This window comes from Myotis nattereri (genome assembly GCF_964212035.1).
Source record: "Myotis nattereri genome assembly, chromosome: 7".
In the NCBI taxonomy this organism is placed as follows: Eukaryota; Metazoa; Chordata; class Mammalia; order Chiroptera; family Vespertilionidae; genus Myotis; species Myotis nattereri.
In genome coordinates, this window is record NC_138082.1 from 29,971,239 (window position 1) to 29,989,284 (window position 18,046).

Sequence of the window (18,046 nt, forward strand, 5' to 3'; positions counted from 1 at the left end):
AAATATTCTTTTTCATTAGTGAAAGAAATCACAGCATATAAAAAGGGTTAGTAAGAATAGCTATCATTAAATTGCACCTTAATTTGGGAAATAGAATTAAACTGACAGAAGTTTACAATAACCCTCAATGCTGAGTCAGAGAGAAAAAAACCAAAGATTCCACTTCTTGGAATCTGTGACTTCTGCTTTGCCAAGACTGTACTGATGATGAAGCATTTGGTTTATGGCTGAAGCCAGGTGCAGTCTGTGAGACAGAGAGGGTATGTCTTATTGTTTAGGATAGGGCAACTGTCTTAACTGCAATGAAAGAGAACCATTGGCTCTGGAGTAGAGGATTGCCTACTAGCAAAACACAAAACTCACCATTTGGCTGCTATGTATTATTATTGTAAGCTTTAATAATGTTAAAATCATATGCAGGTAAAATAACTTTTCACTAGCTTAGTAATTGCAGTCATGCAACATTAAAATAGCTAGAGGACAAAATAAACTGAATAAAATAGAAACAGAGGCATGGATACATGGATCAGACTGACAGCTGTCAGAGGGGCAGGGGGCACTGGATGAAAGAAGGTGAAGGGATTAGTCAAAGAACATATAGGCATAACCCATAGACACAGACAACAGTGATGGACAAAGGGAAGGGGGTTGGGAGCTGGGTGGGGGTGGGCAAAGGGGGAGAAAGTGGGGGCATATGTACTAGTGTCAACAATTAAAAGAAAACCTGGAAAAAAATAGCTTCAGCACATTTCAAAAGTAAATGCTACATGAAGAGATCTTGTTAGAGAAAAACCAATCGACCAAAGATAAAAATACCTCTCAGATTCTGGGGAATAGGATTGGCAATGAATCATTTTCTCAGCAGCAGAATGATGGCTGTTTGTTCTTTGTGGTTTACAAATATCAGATTGACCTTTGGCATTCTGGAGAGATAGGGAGGAAGAGAGAATCCATCTGTTAACTATGTGCTAGGAAACTGTCAGAGGATTCAGGAATGTGTAAGCTCCATGATATCAAAGATTTGGTGTGTGTGGATTACTGTGAGTCTCCAGCTCTTAGATTCATACTGGGGCACAGAGGTAGTTGGAATTTACCAAATGTCCGTCTTTGCCACTTCCGTTCCTTGGTTAGTCCCATGCCAATGCAGCAAGCTCCATCCCAATAGAACTGAATGACTGTTTTATTCTAATCAATGTGCCAAAATTTCATATAAAGTCGTTGTTTAAGTTTCTATGGTTCAGAAAAAAATGTTATGTTACATATGACACCATTACAGTTAGTGAGTATGGACCAGTTTCTTCTTGAAGTCCTGGGATGGCTCCTGTGCCTTATTTCTACCTGCAGTTAGGACAGTGAAGTGTGTCATGAATTTGTGCCTGCTTTCTTTACACAGATCTCATTGTTACTGCAATCAGTTGGGTCAGACACATGTATTATGATCTAACTCATAAAATGAAAAGAGCTTTGTCACTATTCTTATGAGCTACCTTCTTTCCAATACTGTCTTCTTAAATATTTACTCATATTGCAGGTTTGTGAATTTGTATCACTCTGCCCAGGACCATGGCACCCTGCTGTTTTAAAATCTCAAGGTGTTCAGTGAATGTGCATGTGTACATTGCTTTTTAATATGCGTTTTTGCAAACTGAGTAGTTAGAAAAGGGTATACACTTTTATTAAAGCAAAACAGTGGGTCTTTAGATTCAGGAATCCTATGAGTACTTAAAAGAATGTAGATCAAAATTTTGTTCACAAAAAATTGGAAGACAAAGCTGGAGGATTTCCCTTGTATAAAAAAAGGCAGGTTAACACTAAAAAAGTTAACTGCCTGGGAAAGCACTCATTAGAAAAACGTGTAATTTTTCTGTCTTCAGAAGTCACAGGATATACCTCCAGAGGCTGTATAACCTCACCCAGCTCTCTGCATATCCTCTGAGAGCCTCTTCTAGATGCTTAACAATCACAGCTAATACTTAGAAAGTGCTTGTTCTTGTGGTCAAATGCCTGGTGCTCCGGAAGCACCGGTTCCTCCCTCCCTTCCTTCCCCCTCTGAGGAGAAAAACAGAGGAGATCCCTGAGGCTTCACCTACTGAAGTGATTTTTTAAAATAACAAAGTACAGTGCCAATTAGACCAAAGGAAAAGCCATGTTTAAAGAGAAGGGGGCATGTTTATTGTGGGAGGGAAGGTCTGGTCTTTCAGAGAAGGTTTAAGAGCCATTCTGGACATGTCCACTTCTCACTGGCCTCTGCCAGCAGCCTCTGAGCACTTGAAATCGTTTCTGAAGTTTGTTCTGAGCTCACGAGTTCTTCTCATTGGGGGCAAGTCAGACACTGGCCCTGATGGTGGCAGTCACTGCCTGACGAACTGTGAGTGTCCGGGAAGGGAAGGTCCTTCTCCCTCTTAGAGATCAAAGATCTTTCCTTCTTCAGAAATTCCCAGGATTCTAATAAGACCCATGTGAAGCCATTCTCAGATACCAGGAATAAGGAGGTAGCTGGCAACTGCTTTTCCTGCTGTATCAGGATGCTAGGGCTGCCATAACAAAATGCCACAGATGGGTAGCTTAAACAAGAGAAAAGTGGAGGCTAGAAGTCCAAGATCACGGTGCTGGCAGGGTTGGTTTCTCTGTGGCCACTCTCTTTGGCTTGCTTGTAGGTGATCTTTCTCTTGCTACCTCATTATATGGTCTTTTCTCTGTGCACACACATCTCTTGGGGGGTCTCTCTCTGTATATCTTTATGTCCCCTTCTCACAAGGACACAAGGGCACTGGTCCCATTGGATTCCCACCTCCACCGCCTCCCATGGCCTCATTTTACCTTAATCACCTCTTTGAAGACTCTATCTCCAAATCCAAACTGGGAGGTTTGGGGATTAGAGATTCAAAATATGGATTTGGTGAGGACATAAATCAGATCATACTACCTTTTCTCTCCCTTTTTAAAAAGAATTTGATTCACACACTTTAATATGGTAGGTATTGTTAGGAAAAAAAACCTCAACAGATAACAATAACAAAATGTCATCTCAGAAATCAGAAGAGCTAGGTTTGAAGCCAGACTTCACCATCACTCAGCAACTCCCTGAGAAGTATGAAGAGCCCTTCACAACCTTTAAATATTGGCCTTCACTGACATGGGGGGCACCTGGCCCAGGGCTGTAGAGAGTGGGCCCTGGGGTTGGACTGCTTGGTCCAAATTCTAGTATCACTGTCATGAGCTAATTAACTCTGGCCAAGTTACTTCCTTTCTCTATCAGTGTTTTCTGAAAAATATGAATAATGATAGTGCCTACTTTATAGGCTTGGTGTTCATATTAAAGAAGTCAGCCCCCACTAGAGCCACCTCAGTGAACAATCAATACATGCTATCTACTAATATATTTTGTCTGCCACCATTAGGGCCAGTGTCATAACCTCTTTTCATATGCTCCCTTCCAGGACCCCCACTCAGGTTAGCACACATCCAATACTCTCTTGACTTTCTTCTGAAGAGGGGTATTTGTTCAGGAATGGTTGCTTTGTAAACCCTCAGAGGCGAGAGAAGCATGAAATTCTCCCAGCTCAGTGACCAGATCTCATGATGAGGCCAAGGGGGCAGTTACTCCTCCAGGAAAGGGATCTGCCTTACTGGGCCTGAACTGCCTGACCAGAGGGGCACAGGATGGAGAGGAAACATGGGGCCCCCACAAATTCATCAGCAAAGCCAATGCCACTAGCACCATCTTTGAATACAGACATGAGGATAAACCAACACCAATGAAAAAAGAAAAGCAAAGGTTACATATTTGAAGTTTGCTATACCAAGGGAGGCAGCCATCATCACTTAGGTTTTGATGGAGACTGCAAGTTAAACAGAGGAGTGGGAAAGCTTTCTGGTTGGAAAAGGGAAGGATTCAGGTTTCCTCTGATTGGCAGCTGTGGTCTTGGGGAAGTTCTAGGTGGCCAACTAGAAGTGGGTGTCCTATGTGGTTGGTTAGGGGTACATATTCGGCTTTCTCTGGTTGGTCCTAAATTGGAAACAGGGATAAAAATTAAGGATGAGACCCAGTCCTGCCCTTTGTACACATCAGCTTCTTTTGGGGTTTTTTTTGCAGACAGTGGTGGTGGCTGGTTCTGGTTTGTCAGGGTAGTTGTGGATAGAGTGTAATTCTTTGCTGAAATCTCTTAGCACCAAGGTTTTATTTAAAAGCTGAAGCCAAAGTAACATTTTGGGCTAGAAGAAAACAGGTATTCCCCATTTTAGAATTTCAGAAGAAGAAAAAGGCTTTTAGAACTGTCCTTAAGTGGAGATAATATGAATAGATGAGGGCTTATTATATGGGTTTGGTTGCTATGAGCTCTTGATATGCAAATATACCTCTGAAAAGACATTTAAATTTGGAGACTGAGAGATTCTTTCTGGCTGCATGATCCTGAATGCATTACTGATCTTTCTGAGGTCTCATAAGTAAAGGGAAGGCAATGATACTAGCCCTCATTGATTTTGTAGATTTGCAGCCCTCCTGGAGAGTTTATGTATACAAAAAGTATTCTGAGCCACCCACTATGCTAGCAATGCCTTCATTGTGCAAATCGGTCATTGGCCCAGCTGCCTGCTCTGCAGACCTCTTATCAAATGCCACTACACAAGCAAGGGTGGTCATCTTATGTTGGCTCTTAACCTATGGCATCTGCTACTCCAAATTTTAATCATACAAGGCCTACAAAATAAATTTTAAACCTTGGATTGGTATCAAAGCCCTTGGTCTATCCTTAGTCTTCTAAACTAGCCATCACTCCACTCAAACCAATCTGTTCATTGTTCCCTGAACATACTGGGTACGGTCCCATCTTGGCTCCCATGGCTTTCTGTTGCCTGGAATCTGTACCTCCCCTCTTCCCTCCCCAACTCACCCTGGACCCTGCTTTGCTCTGGTTTTCATTCTTGAAGGGTCAATGCTAGTCACACTTTCTCCAAGGAGCTTTCTCTCACTGCCTCAGTGATCCCTCTATTTCTAAACAACCCTCCCATAGCACATCTAGCTTCCTCATGCTTTTGGTAAATGAGTAATAATAGACGTGATGTTTTTGGTTATAATCTAATTACATTGTATTCTGCATCTTCACTGGACAGGAAGCTTCTGTATGGCAGCAATGGTGTTTTATCACCTTTAAAAAGTATATGTTTATGATTTTAGAGAGGAGGGGAGAGAGAAAGAGAGAGATAGAAACATCAATGATGAGAGAGAATCATTGATCAGCTGCTTCCTGCATGCCCCCCTCGAAACCCGGGCACATGCCCTGACCAGCAATCAAATCATGGCCACCTTGTACATAGGTCGATGCTCAACCACTGAGCCACACTGCCCAGGCAGCGTTTTCCCACTTTTAACCTTACTATTGAGGATTATATGTTGTGTGTTTCATGGCTCAATGAAGATTGGTTGAGTGAAATGATGAACAAGGTGCCACATTGATTAGTGTGTTTAACATATTGGAAAACCAGAGAAAGTATTTCTTGCTTGATCTCAATAAATAGTTCCTTGAAAGCACTTCAGATCAGGAGGGAGAGCGGTTGGTAGTTTCATCTTTATTATAGCTGCAGCTGCAGTAATTCATGGGGGAAGGAACAGCTTTTAGAACTTTATTCTAAAGGAAGCACAATGACAGTCACTCATGCTCAGTGTAGGGTTTCAAGTCTTAGAACACAGATAGGCCAAGCCCAGCTCATTGCTATCGGGGAGGTGTTGCCAAATAAAGTGGACAGGTGTGTGTGTGGGGGGGTGGGGGGGGGGGTAGGGAGGGGGTGGTGCAGATGAGCCCCACCAGGTGCAGGGAAGTCATTTCAAGCAAGAATCCAGCTGGGATGCTATAGCTGATCACAGATTCTGGCAGAATGGTGTGTGGAGAGCAAGACTGAATAATGAGGAATATAGTCCATCAGCTGAGCCAGTCCTACAACACTGAGCCCAGGAGTGGGTGTTGTTGGGAGACCAAAGGAGACAAGGAGGCCTCCACCATTGTAGAGCCTGCTAGCTGTGACCACCCTAAGTTGGGGCTCAGACGCTGGGTTTCAGGTCCTGACAGGGGGCCTGGCAGAATGAGGTAGACCCTGTCCTAGAGAGCTTAGGGTTCTATTTATAGCTCCAGCATGGGAATAAGATACTATATCTGGGGTAGGGGTGGAGGCAATCTTGTGCTCAAGAGTAAGGTAAAAATCCAGATACTCCAGGTCCAAGTTTAGAGTTGGCCTCTGAGGATGTGAGTGAGGATGACTGTAGATATAAAGAGAAAGGACGTGGAGCTTGATGATGCTGTATGGCTGTGATGTAAGGACCAGAGAAGTATGGTGATTTCAATGTCCAGTCATATTTCTTGTTAGCAGTTGATCTAGGCTTAGAGCTCAGTTCATGTGATGGCCCCAGTCCAATGGTAGAGTGCTTATTTCAGCTTACCAGGGTTTTCAGTGGGGTCCTCTGTTTCCATGGTGGTGCCCTGAGGCCAGTTACAGGGGTGTGCTCTGGGAGTGAGCGATTAGAAGGAGGCATTCAATGTGCACAGATTGCACTTTTCTGTTTATTATTGAGGGATTCTTATGTAAGATTTAAAAAATATATTTTTATTGCTTTCAGAGAAGAAGGGAGAGGGAAAGAGTGATAGGAACATCAATGATGAGAGAAATCCTTGACTGGCTGCCTCCTGCACCCACACTGGGGATTGAGCCCGCAACCTGGAATGTGCCCTGACTGGGAATCGAACCCTGACCTCATAGTTCATAGGTCTAAGCTCAACCACTGAGCCACGCTAGCCAGACTTGTGTAAGATTTTGATTGAAAAATCCACAGCTAAAAAAAGTTTGATGGTGAGTTTGACAATGACTGTTATAATTTGTATCCCTCTCTGAAGAGTTGGAGGGTAGAGAAAAATAGATGCCTGGAGCTCAACAGCATGACAATGTAAAAAAAAAAAATCCATCAGCCTAGGAAAAATTCTCCACAAAGGGTGACAATACAATAGGCAGAAAAAAAATTGTGCCTTCACCAAGGGATTCTATAAGGAGCTATGACATTTTAGATTCTCAGGAAGTTGCAATAGTTGTGTCTCCATTGTGATATGACCTTTAGAAAATCAATAAAATTTATTGTACCTTTTCAGGGTCCATTTTATATACTTTGAACTCTAGAGGCCAGAATAAAACCATCTGAGCTAGCTCAAGTAATATATGGATGTGTTATGTTTTTAGAACCCAAGGACAGAAAATGCAGAGCACCTCAGTGGAATCAGAAGTCAAGGTTCTTCTCTTTGTTGTTCAAGGGCTTTTATGGCCTCTAAAGGGCTGCATGTTCCCTTGTCTCAGCTTCTTTCCTATCTCTCCCTCTCTCTTCTACTCATCCATACTCTATAATGACTGGCAGGTCACTTATATGACATCACATTTAGATTATATACTCTATGTGAAAATCCTTGGGTCAAATTTTTCAGAGACAGACATTAACTCAGCACAGTCTACGGAATGATTTTCTATAAATGATATCTCTGCTTAAGGTCCAATTAAGTTTGATGGAGGAAGAGATGATGTTGTAGGTCATGAGGGAGCAGGCAGCAAGGCTATGGTAGGCTCTTAACCTTGGATGGGGTGCAGGTGGGGGGGGGGGCAACAGTTGGTTTCTCTACAACAGACTTCCACAGAGACAACAAAGATACTGTACTTTGGGGGGGGTTCCCCAGGCTGCCACAAAGTGTACCATTCATTGCTGTGCATGCTTGAGAAGATTTTAGAGGCTACCAGGCTACCACACAGCTCTTACCATTTTATCAGTCATAGTCCATCAGCAATCCTGAGATACCAGCATTTCCCTAGACGTTCAGTCTTCCAGCTTCTTCACAATAGAAACAATATTCTTACAAATGGGGTCTAGTTGTCTAGTCACATGACATTAGTCAAAGAAGACCTCAGGGGATGTATTCATTTGGCTTTACATTAGACATAAACTTCCTTGTAATGGTTGAGAGAATGGGCTCTGGAGTTCTACCAAATGCAGATCCTGGCCCTACTAGGCAATAATCACACAGCCTAGAGCAGGTTAGTTAGCCTCTCCAAGTCCCCATTTCCCGTGCGTGAAAACTACATGGTGGAAAAGAAAACATCCTCCAGGGTTTGTGAGGAATATGCCCTGAGAACAATTTTGATCCCTAGAAATTACTCAGTAAATATTCCCCAGGATTGTCATCATTACTGTTAATCTCCCTTTCATGTCTTATGGACCCAAATGAATTCAAGTCTCCACATCAATGACTTCTCTGCCTTCTTCACAGCTCTTGCTCTCACTTCCTCCCCAGATCTTTGCAAGTAAAAAGTGTTAACAAGGGCTTGTTAATCAATTCACTTCAGCAGTGTTTTGCTTTATGCTTTGAACTTAAATCATTCTTACAATCAAAGATGGGAAAGAGGATGCATAAGGAGTAGAACCTTGACCTGATTTTGTGCAATTTGAAGTGTATAGAGAGCATGTCTTTCAAATCCTCCTTTTAGATGATTTGAATGTATGCCTCTCTCCTGAAATAAAGAGAAGGCCCCTGATGATTTCTCCAGTTTATTGATCCATGTCAATAAGATCTAAAATTGTCATCCTCTATACTGCAAAACATGCAATCTGTCCCTTGAGACTGTGCACAAGATCAGAGACTGGAAAACCACAGGAGATGCTTTAAGCTAGATTCACTCTTGTTCTTCTCTCCTGTAGGAACCAAGTTGCCCTGATGATCATGAACTTGTCTTCTGAGCACTGCAACATCTCAGATTGGCTGAGGCTCGAAGCAACAGTGAAGGCCTCTGTGTACGTGGTCACTTTCTCCTTTGCCACATTCATCACAGTCATCATCATCGCAATAGTGTCACAGAATTCAAAACTTAGGAAAGAGGTCCGGTACATCTTCCTTTGCCACCATCTGCTGTGCATCTCATCCTACTGTGGCCTGGGAATGGTTTTCCAAGGGATGCGGGCCCTGATGGCCAACAGCCCCGTGCTGATGTGCTGGTTGGTGTTTGGGGCCCAGATAAGTTTTGGAGAAGGGATCCTCTTTACTCTGGCCTTGATGGCTGTCAACACTTACCTGGTCATTTGTTGGCCATTGAAATCTCTGTCCTTTGTAGATTCAGTTAAGTATAGAATCCTGGCTGGGACTTGGATAATGATTATACTCAAGAATGTTTGTTTATTCATCATAGAGGGCACCAACTCCACTTCGGTTGCTGTTTTAAAACTAGAGCCCCTTTGCCCCGTGATTTTTAATGGTACCCCTGCCAGAGCCATTGGCATGATTTTCTTTCTCCTTCCTCTAGCTATAATTCTTATAAGTTACTCTCTAATATATCAAGAAGGCAAACGTGCTGGCCATTTTAATAGGTCAAATATCAAAGCAAGGAAAACAGTCCTAATTCATTTTTTGTAGATTGCCTTACATGTAATACCAACCCTGATATTTATAGGTTTGGGAAAGTTGTGTGGAGTGTTTTTCTTCACTTTAAATCTGGTGCTTTTTGGAGTCTTTTCATTTGGCCAGTGTTTTAACCCTCTGATCTATGGGCTCTGGAATACCGAGCTGCAAAGCAGATTATGTCATTGGATAGGCTGTCAACTGTGGTATAGTAGTCACACAACGAACAGCAGCGGGCAAGTTTAAAGAAAAACTCAGCCATTTTGCGTCAATAACCCTAGTCCTAGTGGACCATCAGCTAGGGTGAAGGACTTGCCTTTTACTCAACCTAACATTGGTGCATTGACTTGATATTGAAAATAATATTAGTAAGTCAGAGCTTTATCTGGCTTACAAACTTTGCTGCTGCATACACTGATCTGTCCTCAGAGAAATCGTTTTATGTCTTTAATTTTAAACCCAGATCAACATTTTAGCAGCATGCCTTCTTGTGTTGCAGTAGTTGAGCAACTTTTGAGAATGCTCCTGTTTTTAGAGACTGAGAAGTAGTCCATAGTTGATATGAAGGGAACAAGTTTGGCTGTTCCCCTTACGGTAATTAGGGATAAGTTATAATAGAGCAGCAACAAAATAACAGTGACTTTAAAAAGTTAGAGGTCATTATTTTTTCTTATGTAAAAGAAATCTGGAGGTACACAATCCAGACCTATGTAGCAAATTGTTCTCAGGGCATATTCTCTTTTCCTTTGACATGATCTGCATATTACCTCATGACCCCAGATGGCTGTCAGTGCTATCATCACACTCTCACTCCAACCAACAGGAAAGAGCAAGGGGCAAAGAAGAGTCAGTACTCTCCTTCTGAAGACACTTTCTAGGAGTTACAGAAAACATTTTTTCTTACATTTAACTGGCCAAAATTTAGTCATATGGTTATGGGAAAGTCATATGGCTTTAGGAGAGAGTGGGGAGAAATTTTAGCTCGTAGTAGTGCCTCCAACTACCCAGTTAAAAATTAGGGTTCTTAATACTAAGAAAAAAGGAAGAATTGATATCAGGAAGCAAAACTATCCCCGGGGTCATTTTCTCAATAAAATTAAGTATAAAGAAATACAATGGATGCATTATGATTGTCACAAAAATATATTCTGCCTTTCAACATGATAAATAAATACAGCATTAGCTGTTCAGGATTCCAGGAAACTTTGTGTCATGTCAAGAGCTCTCAAAGGGAATGGCATCAATAAACAGAACACTGAACTGGTTTAAATAGAATTAACACGTTATTTAAATCTAAGAAAGTTTGAGGCAGCAGTATGACAAATTCTTTCAGATAAGTTTATATATGAAATTTCTTTACATGAGACATCCATCTGTGAATCAGTCAGGATTCATTTCTAGAAAAAGGAATTACCACTTTAGGTATTTAAACATAAAGGAGCTGATACAGGAATTAGATGCTTACAAAGTCACAGGAAGGGTTGGAGGAGTGGAAGTTAGGGCCACCGTTGATTGATGTCAAGAGTCATCTACTGCAGCTGTGATCTGGAGGTCAAGCAGCTGCTTCCACCATGGCCCCTGCTGCCTCGTGCCACTCATAGCTCTGTGATTTTGTTTGCCAAAATAAACAGCAACAGGAAGACATTCCATCCTCCAGTTCTTACTTGATTGCCTCTTATTGGTGAAACATACCTGGCATCCAGGCTCTAAGAGCAAAGTAGTCTGGGAAATGTAGTTACCCCAAAAGGAGTGTGACATGAAGATTGAATGAGGTCCATCATTACAATATTTAGCTTCATTTACAGGTAACAACAACAACCACAAACTATGATGACAACAAAGAGAATAGATACCATGTATTGGGCAACTATTATGCTCCTGACACAATGTAAGCCATTTTATATACACTACTAGAGGCCCAGTGCACGAATCATGCATGGGCGGGGTCCCGTGGCCTGGCTGGCGATTGGGGCTGATCGGAGCTGTCTCACCCAGTCCCTGTTGGGGCAACCAGGGCCAGCAGGCCCTGAGGGGTGGGGAGGGAGTGGGGGTGGGGGCAGAGGGACTGCAGGAGGTTAGCCGGCCAAGGGGTTGGGGGATGGGGACCATGGGATTCTGGCTGTGGGAGCGCACTGACCACCAGGGGGCAGCTCCTGGGTTGCGCATCTGCCCCCTGGTGGTCAGTGTATGTCATAGTGACTGGTTGACCAGTTCAATCATTTGGTCATAATGGTTGCTTAGGCTTTATATATAGATAGATAGATGCCAAATCCTCATAACAATTTTATATGCATGTATTACTATTCCTGACTTAGAGATGAGAAATGCTGAGGTTTAGAAAAGCCTTGCAGGAGCTTAGAAGGCCAGGACCTTCCCTTTAAGACAGGACTTGACCCAGGGTGATCATTTCATCATTACTAAGAGCTGGACCAATTGCTGGGGAAATTTGAGCCTTGCTTCTTCACTTTGCTTTCGGTGCAGACACCTGGCTTGTGGAAAAGAGCCTTTTCTCACCTTTTGCTTTGACTATATTCTCCCATCCTTAGTACCCAGCCCCCATTATTTTTATCTATTTATTTATTTATTTATTTACTTACTTACTTACTTACTTATTTATTTATTTATTTATTTATTTAAAAGCTATCCTTTTAATTCTTATTTAATTTATTGGGGTGACATTGGTTAATAAAATTACATAGGTTTCATGTGTACAATTCTCTAATATGTTATCTATATATTGTATTGTGTTTTCACCACCCAAAGTCAAGTCTCCTTCTGTCACCATTTACCCCTCCCCCCTTTACTCTCTTCTAGATCCCCTCACCTCCTTTTCCCTCCAGTAATCAGCATACTGTTGTCTGTTTCTATGAGTTTTTGTGTTGTTTTTTTCTTGTGCTTAATCCCTTTACTTTTTTCACTCAGTCCCCCAACTCCCCTCCCCTCTGACAACTGTCAATCTGTTTTCTGTATCTATGAATCTGTGTCTATTTTATTCATTAGATTCCACATGTTAGCATAGTGAGATCACATGGTACTTGTCTTTCTCTGGCCGACTTATTTCACTTAACATAATGCTCTCCAGGTCCATCCATGCTGTCGCAAAAGTTAAGATTTCCTTCATTTTTACTGCCAAGTAGTAGTCTATTGTGTAAATGTATCACATCTTTTTTTTATCTACTCATTTACTGAAGGGCACTTGAGCTGCTTCCAAATCTTGGCTATTGTAAATAACACTGCAATGAAATAGGGGTGAAGACCCCTGTTGTATTTAGATTCTAGTGGCTTCTGTGTCATGTGTAGACTCCACTTTGACTTTAAGTTCTTGTCTTCTCTGTTCAGTCTAAGGCTTCCCTCTTCCTCCAACACCACTCTGAGAATTCAAAAAATCACCTTCTCTTTTCTAATGTGCAAGTCTTCTCCAAGGGTGGGCACCAGGGCTTATTACCTTTGTCTCCCTGGTAGACATCAGGCACTTGACAAAAGATGAAAAGGACTCATTAGTCCATAAGACATGCCTTTCTACAAACTCCCTTTTCCTAAAACTCAAGCTGTTTGTTGTCGTTTTGTTAATCCTCACTCGAGGATATTTTTCCATTGATTTTTAGAGAGAGTGGAAGGGAGAGGAAGAGACAGAGAGAAACATTGATGTGAGAAAGACACATTGATTGGTTTCCTCCTGCACGCACCCTGACCAGGGTGGGAAACTTGTGACCAAGGTATATGCCCTTGACCGGAATCAAACCCGGGGCCCTTCAGTCCTTGGGCTGATGCTCTGTCCACTAAACCAAACCAGGTAGGGCTATCTCTTTGTTTTTGTTGAAATTTTAAGCAATCTGAGATTGGGAGAGTGTCTCAAAAAATTACCAAACTTAACTCAGTTAAAATTGGGTGCATCTAATATACACAATTTAATTTATTCTTAAAACATTTTTTATCCTTAAAACTTAAACTCTATTTTCTGATATCAAAAGGTAAATTCTAATGATAACATTATTTGAGTATCAGAATGGTAGTTTTTCTTTTCAAAAGCAAATTATTAATTTTAAAAATAATTTTTAAAAATTGAGAATGTACAGTAAAACTCAAAAGGTTCAAAATTATATTTACTGAAAAGTAAGTCTTTCTCCTCCCCATTTTTCCAGATCTCTAGTTCTCTCTCTCTTTTTTAAAAATAAGTTTTTATTGATTTTTAAGAAAAAGGAAGTGGGAGATAGAAACATCGAAGAGAAACATCAATATCCATGGGCTCTGTCTCCTACAAGCACCCTGCTGGAGATAGAGCACGAAACCCAGGCATGTGCCCTGACTGGAATTAAAGCAGTGACCTTTTGGTGCCTGGTTCAATGTTCAACCACTGAGCCACACCAGACAGGCTCCAGTTCTCTTTTGACAGTCAACAACTGTTACTGGTTTCCTGTGTTTTCCTCAAGTAATTATCTCAAACTAGTAAGAAAGATCTATAAACTATTGAGAATTCCTTATTTGTGAGATAGTTTTGGCTTTGATATCCTGAACTTGGATTGGGAAGTTGTTTAAATTTGATATTTAGAATAATTAATAATTTATGTCCTGAATGACATCATCAATAATCTGTGTTCTGATGTGAAAATCCTTTGTACCCCTAGAGAACCATAAACTTGGGCAAGATGCAGGAGAGAAGGAGAGGGACGAAGAGGGGGCTAAAGTAACTGACAGTTAGTTACAAGTTCTTATAAAATGTTATTTTCCCTCATAGAAATGGTGCAATGATATTGAATTTAGTCAGAAAGGGTTTGGTGGAAATGTTCAGAGAAGACATATTCTAAAAAAAATAAATCACCTAAGGGAAAAAATGTGAATTATCTCAACATTTCTAAGTTTTTTAAAACATTTTATCCACTCTAATTGCAACTATTATCACTGAATGAAACTATTTCTGGCTTTTATGTAGATATGCCATATAAACGCATGTTGACTAACGAAGAATGAACTTGGGCAAAATCCCTAAAAGCAAGAACAGAAAAGTAGTTCATAGTATCCATCCTAAGAAAATGTTGAATGAATCCAGGCTATTGTTTAGAGAACACTGCTCATACATCCTGGCAGGCTAGGGGAAAGGAGGCCAGAGTGTTCTTATGAGCTGAGAAGAACTGTGGGAAGGTCTGGCCTTGGGGTTGTTGGGAAAGGCTTCATACCAAAGGGAAGGGCTGTCAGCAGAAGGAGGCTGGAGGTTACCAGTGGCTGCAGAGGCTGAAAATGGGATGAGAAGTAGCTAGCCAGAGAGGCTCACTTTGACTGAGGACCCCACACCATGGTATAGAAGAGAAAGAAGCACCATTGGGAATCTGCTCACCCAGAAGATGCAAACATCATATTACATCTGCCTTCAGCAAGGATGATCTTTCCTGCTCCTTATATCTCCTCCCAGCCTTCATCTCTCTAACCCTGGAGGAGTCACAGGCAATCTGGGGTAGAGTGCAGTGATTAGAAACTTTGATTCCATCTGCAATCTTAAATCCCCCTCATAATGTAGCTTAATATATCCATAGGTTCCAAGGATTAGGGCCTCTTTGTGGAAAAGGGGGTGTTATTCTGCTTATCATGTTTGATAGAATGAGATTGTTCTTTGGAGCTGAAAATAACCAAAGGACTTTTTAAAATTTGAGACAAGACAAAATACAAATCTAAACCAAAATGAGATAACACTTCACACCCATTCGAATGGCTATAAATATATATATTCGGAAGATATATATATCCCCAGAAAAATAGCAAGTTAAAGAGGATGTGAAGAAATTGGAACCTTTGTGAGACTGTAAAATGGTGCAATTGCTAAAGAAAACAGTATGATGTTTCCTAAAAAAATTAAAAATAGAACTACCATATAATATCAGATTCCCATTTCTGAGTATAGGCCAGTATTCATTATTAAGGTTTGTTAAATGAGGTCATATGAGTGGGGCCCTAATCCAATTTGACAGCAGAGGGAGACATCAGGGATGAACATGCAGAGGAAAGACCATGTGAGGATACAGCCAGAAGGCAGAGTCAGCAAGCCAGGAAGCGAGAGCTCTTACCAGAAACCAATTCTCCCAATACTTCTAGTCTCCAGAATTGTGAGAAATAAACTTATGTTGTTTAAGCCACCCAGTCTGTGGTATTTTGTTAAGACAATCCTGGCAGGCTAATAACACCGGTTTTCTGAGTCTCACTTTTTTTCAATTATTACAATGCTCTTGGGACTCATCCATGTTGTTGCATTTATCAGTAGTTTGTTGTTTTTCATTGCTGAGTAGTATTCCTTTGCATGAATGTACTATAGTTTGTTTAATGATTCACCTGTTGATGGACATTTGAGTTATTTTCAACTTTTGACCATTACAAATAAAAGCTACTACGAACATCCTGTGTAAGTCTTTGTATGGACTTATATGTTTTTCATTTTACTACCTAGGAGAGGGTTGCTGGATCAAATGATAAGCATATGTTTAATTTTATGAAAACTCCCCGACTATTTTTCAATATGACTTTACCATTTTGCATTTCCATTAGCCATGTATGAGATTTCTAGTTGCTCAGCATCCTTGCCTACTCTTGGTATTGTTAATCTTTTAAATTTTAGCTGTGGCAATAGGTATGCAATGCTATCTCACTGGGGCTTTCCTTTGTATTTTCCTGATGACTAGTGATGTTGAACATCTTTTTATGTGCTTAATTTGCCATGTGTATATCTTCTTTGAGGAAGTGTCTGTTCAAATCTTCTGTCCCCCCACTTAAAAAAAATTTGGGGTCTTCTGATTTCTGAATTATTGAGTTACAGGTTTTAATATATATATTCTGGATTCAAGTACTTCATCAGATATGTGTTTTGTAGACATTTTCTTCTGGTCTTGGCTTGGTTCTTTAAATTTTATTTTCTTAAAAGTATCTTCAAAGAACAGATGGTTTTAATTTTAATGAAGTTCATTTTATCCAAAATTTTCCTTTGCAGTTTATGTTTGTTATGTCTTATCTTAGAAATCTAACTCAAGGTCTCTTTATTAGTTTTCCGTTATTCTCATCACAAATTACCACCAATTTAGTGTCAGAAGACAACACTAATTTATTATCTAACAGTTCTATAGGTCAGAATAGATGAAGAGGAAAAGTGGGTTCTTTGGTTGGTTTCTCGGCTCTGGTTTCTCACAAGGCCCAAACCAAGGTGTTGGTTCTCTGGGTTCATATTGAGAACCTTGAGAAGAACCTACTTCCAAGTTCACTCAGATTGTTGTCAGACTCCTTTTTCTTTTTTTTCTTTTTTTATTTTTTATTGCTTAAAGTATTACAAAGGGTATTACATACGTGCCCCCCCCCCCGCCCCCCGCCCCAGAATCCTTTTTCTTGTGGTTGTAGGACCGAGGTCTCCATTTCCTTGTGGGGACTGCCCCTTGCTCCTGGAGGCCTCTCTCTGATTCTTGAATGTGGGTCCCTTACTCTTAGAGCCAATAAAAGCACATGGGATCCTTCTCATGCTTGGATACTCTAATTTTTCCCTCTGCCACAGATGGAGAAAGTTCTCTGTTTTTAAGGGGTCATAAGCTTAGATTAGGCCCACTTGGATAATCCAGAGTACTTCCCATATTTTATTTTATTTAAAAAATTTTTTTTTATTGATTTCAGAGAGGAAAGGAGAGAAAGAGATAGAAACATCAATGATGAGAGAGAATCATTGATCAGCTGCCTCTTGCACACCCCCCACAGGGGATTGAGCCCACAACCCGGGCATGTGCCCTTACTGGGAACTGAACCGGTGACCTCTTGGTTCCTGGGTTGACGCTCAACCACTGAATAACACCGGCTGGGCACTTTTCATATTTTAAAGTCTATAACCTTAATTATATCTGCAAAGTCCCTTTTGCTATATCACATAGCATATTCACAGGTTCTTGGGGTTAGAGAGTGGACATCTTTGGGAATTCTTTGCATATGATATCTAATTGTTCTAGAACACCTTGTTGAACAAGTTAGGTGTTTGATTTCTATCATGATGAGAAATTATGATTTTCATAGTTTCCGAACAAACAGAACCATGACTCATGCTTCATAATTGTTATTGCTGATTTCATGGAAAATCCTATCACTTTTGGCATTTACAAAACATCTTTTTTTCTGGGAATATTTAGGAGTGGGGCATGTGAAACTCCATTTCCGTTCTCACTTTCTACACACATCCAACATTCCAGATGGCCAAGGAATCCATAACTTAGTGGTCAATTCTATATTTATGCTACTTAAAGGCAGAGCCAGCAAATCATGGGCCAGCTATTTGGGTGCTTATAAGTTTCTGCCTCTTGTCTGGATTGTCACTGAGGCTGGACCTTGGGATAGATCAAGAATTTCCACCCTGGGAGCTGGGGGAGGGATCAGGTGAGAAGTGAGGCAGGAATGATGCCTTGCTGTGAATGTCTCTGAGAAAAACATCACCCCTCTTTTAAAAAAAGTTTCCCACAGTAAAAACTGTATCTAGGAAAATAAAGAACAGAAGGTGGCCAGTCTTAGAAATTCTACCCTCCCAGCTTTCCTTAGTCCCCAGGCGGCTCACTCCCTGAGCAGATGGTTTCCTCTGGGCTGGGAGTGGGTCACTGTTCTCTTTGAGGATCCCCCTGCCT

At 41.0% G+C, this 18,046-nt stretch overlaps 1 protein-coding gene across 1 annotated transcript; it reads left to right on the forward strand.

Annotated features, from left to right (window-relative positions):
• Window positions 1–8,747: 8,747 nt before the first annotated feature.
• On the forward strand, window positions 8,748–11,056 carry LOC308522695 (uncharacterized protein; the record flags this gene model as incomplete). Its single annotated transcript, XM_081096223.1, has 1 exon — window positions 8,748–11,056. One exon carries the CDS (start codon window positions 8,748–8,750, stop codon window positions 9,432–9,434), a length of 687 nt encoding a protein of 228 aa, XP_080952349.1. The 3' UTR covers window positions 9,435–11,056.
• Between the last annotated feature and the right edge of the window lie 6,990 nt (window positions 11,057–18,046).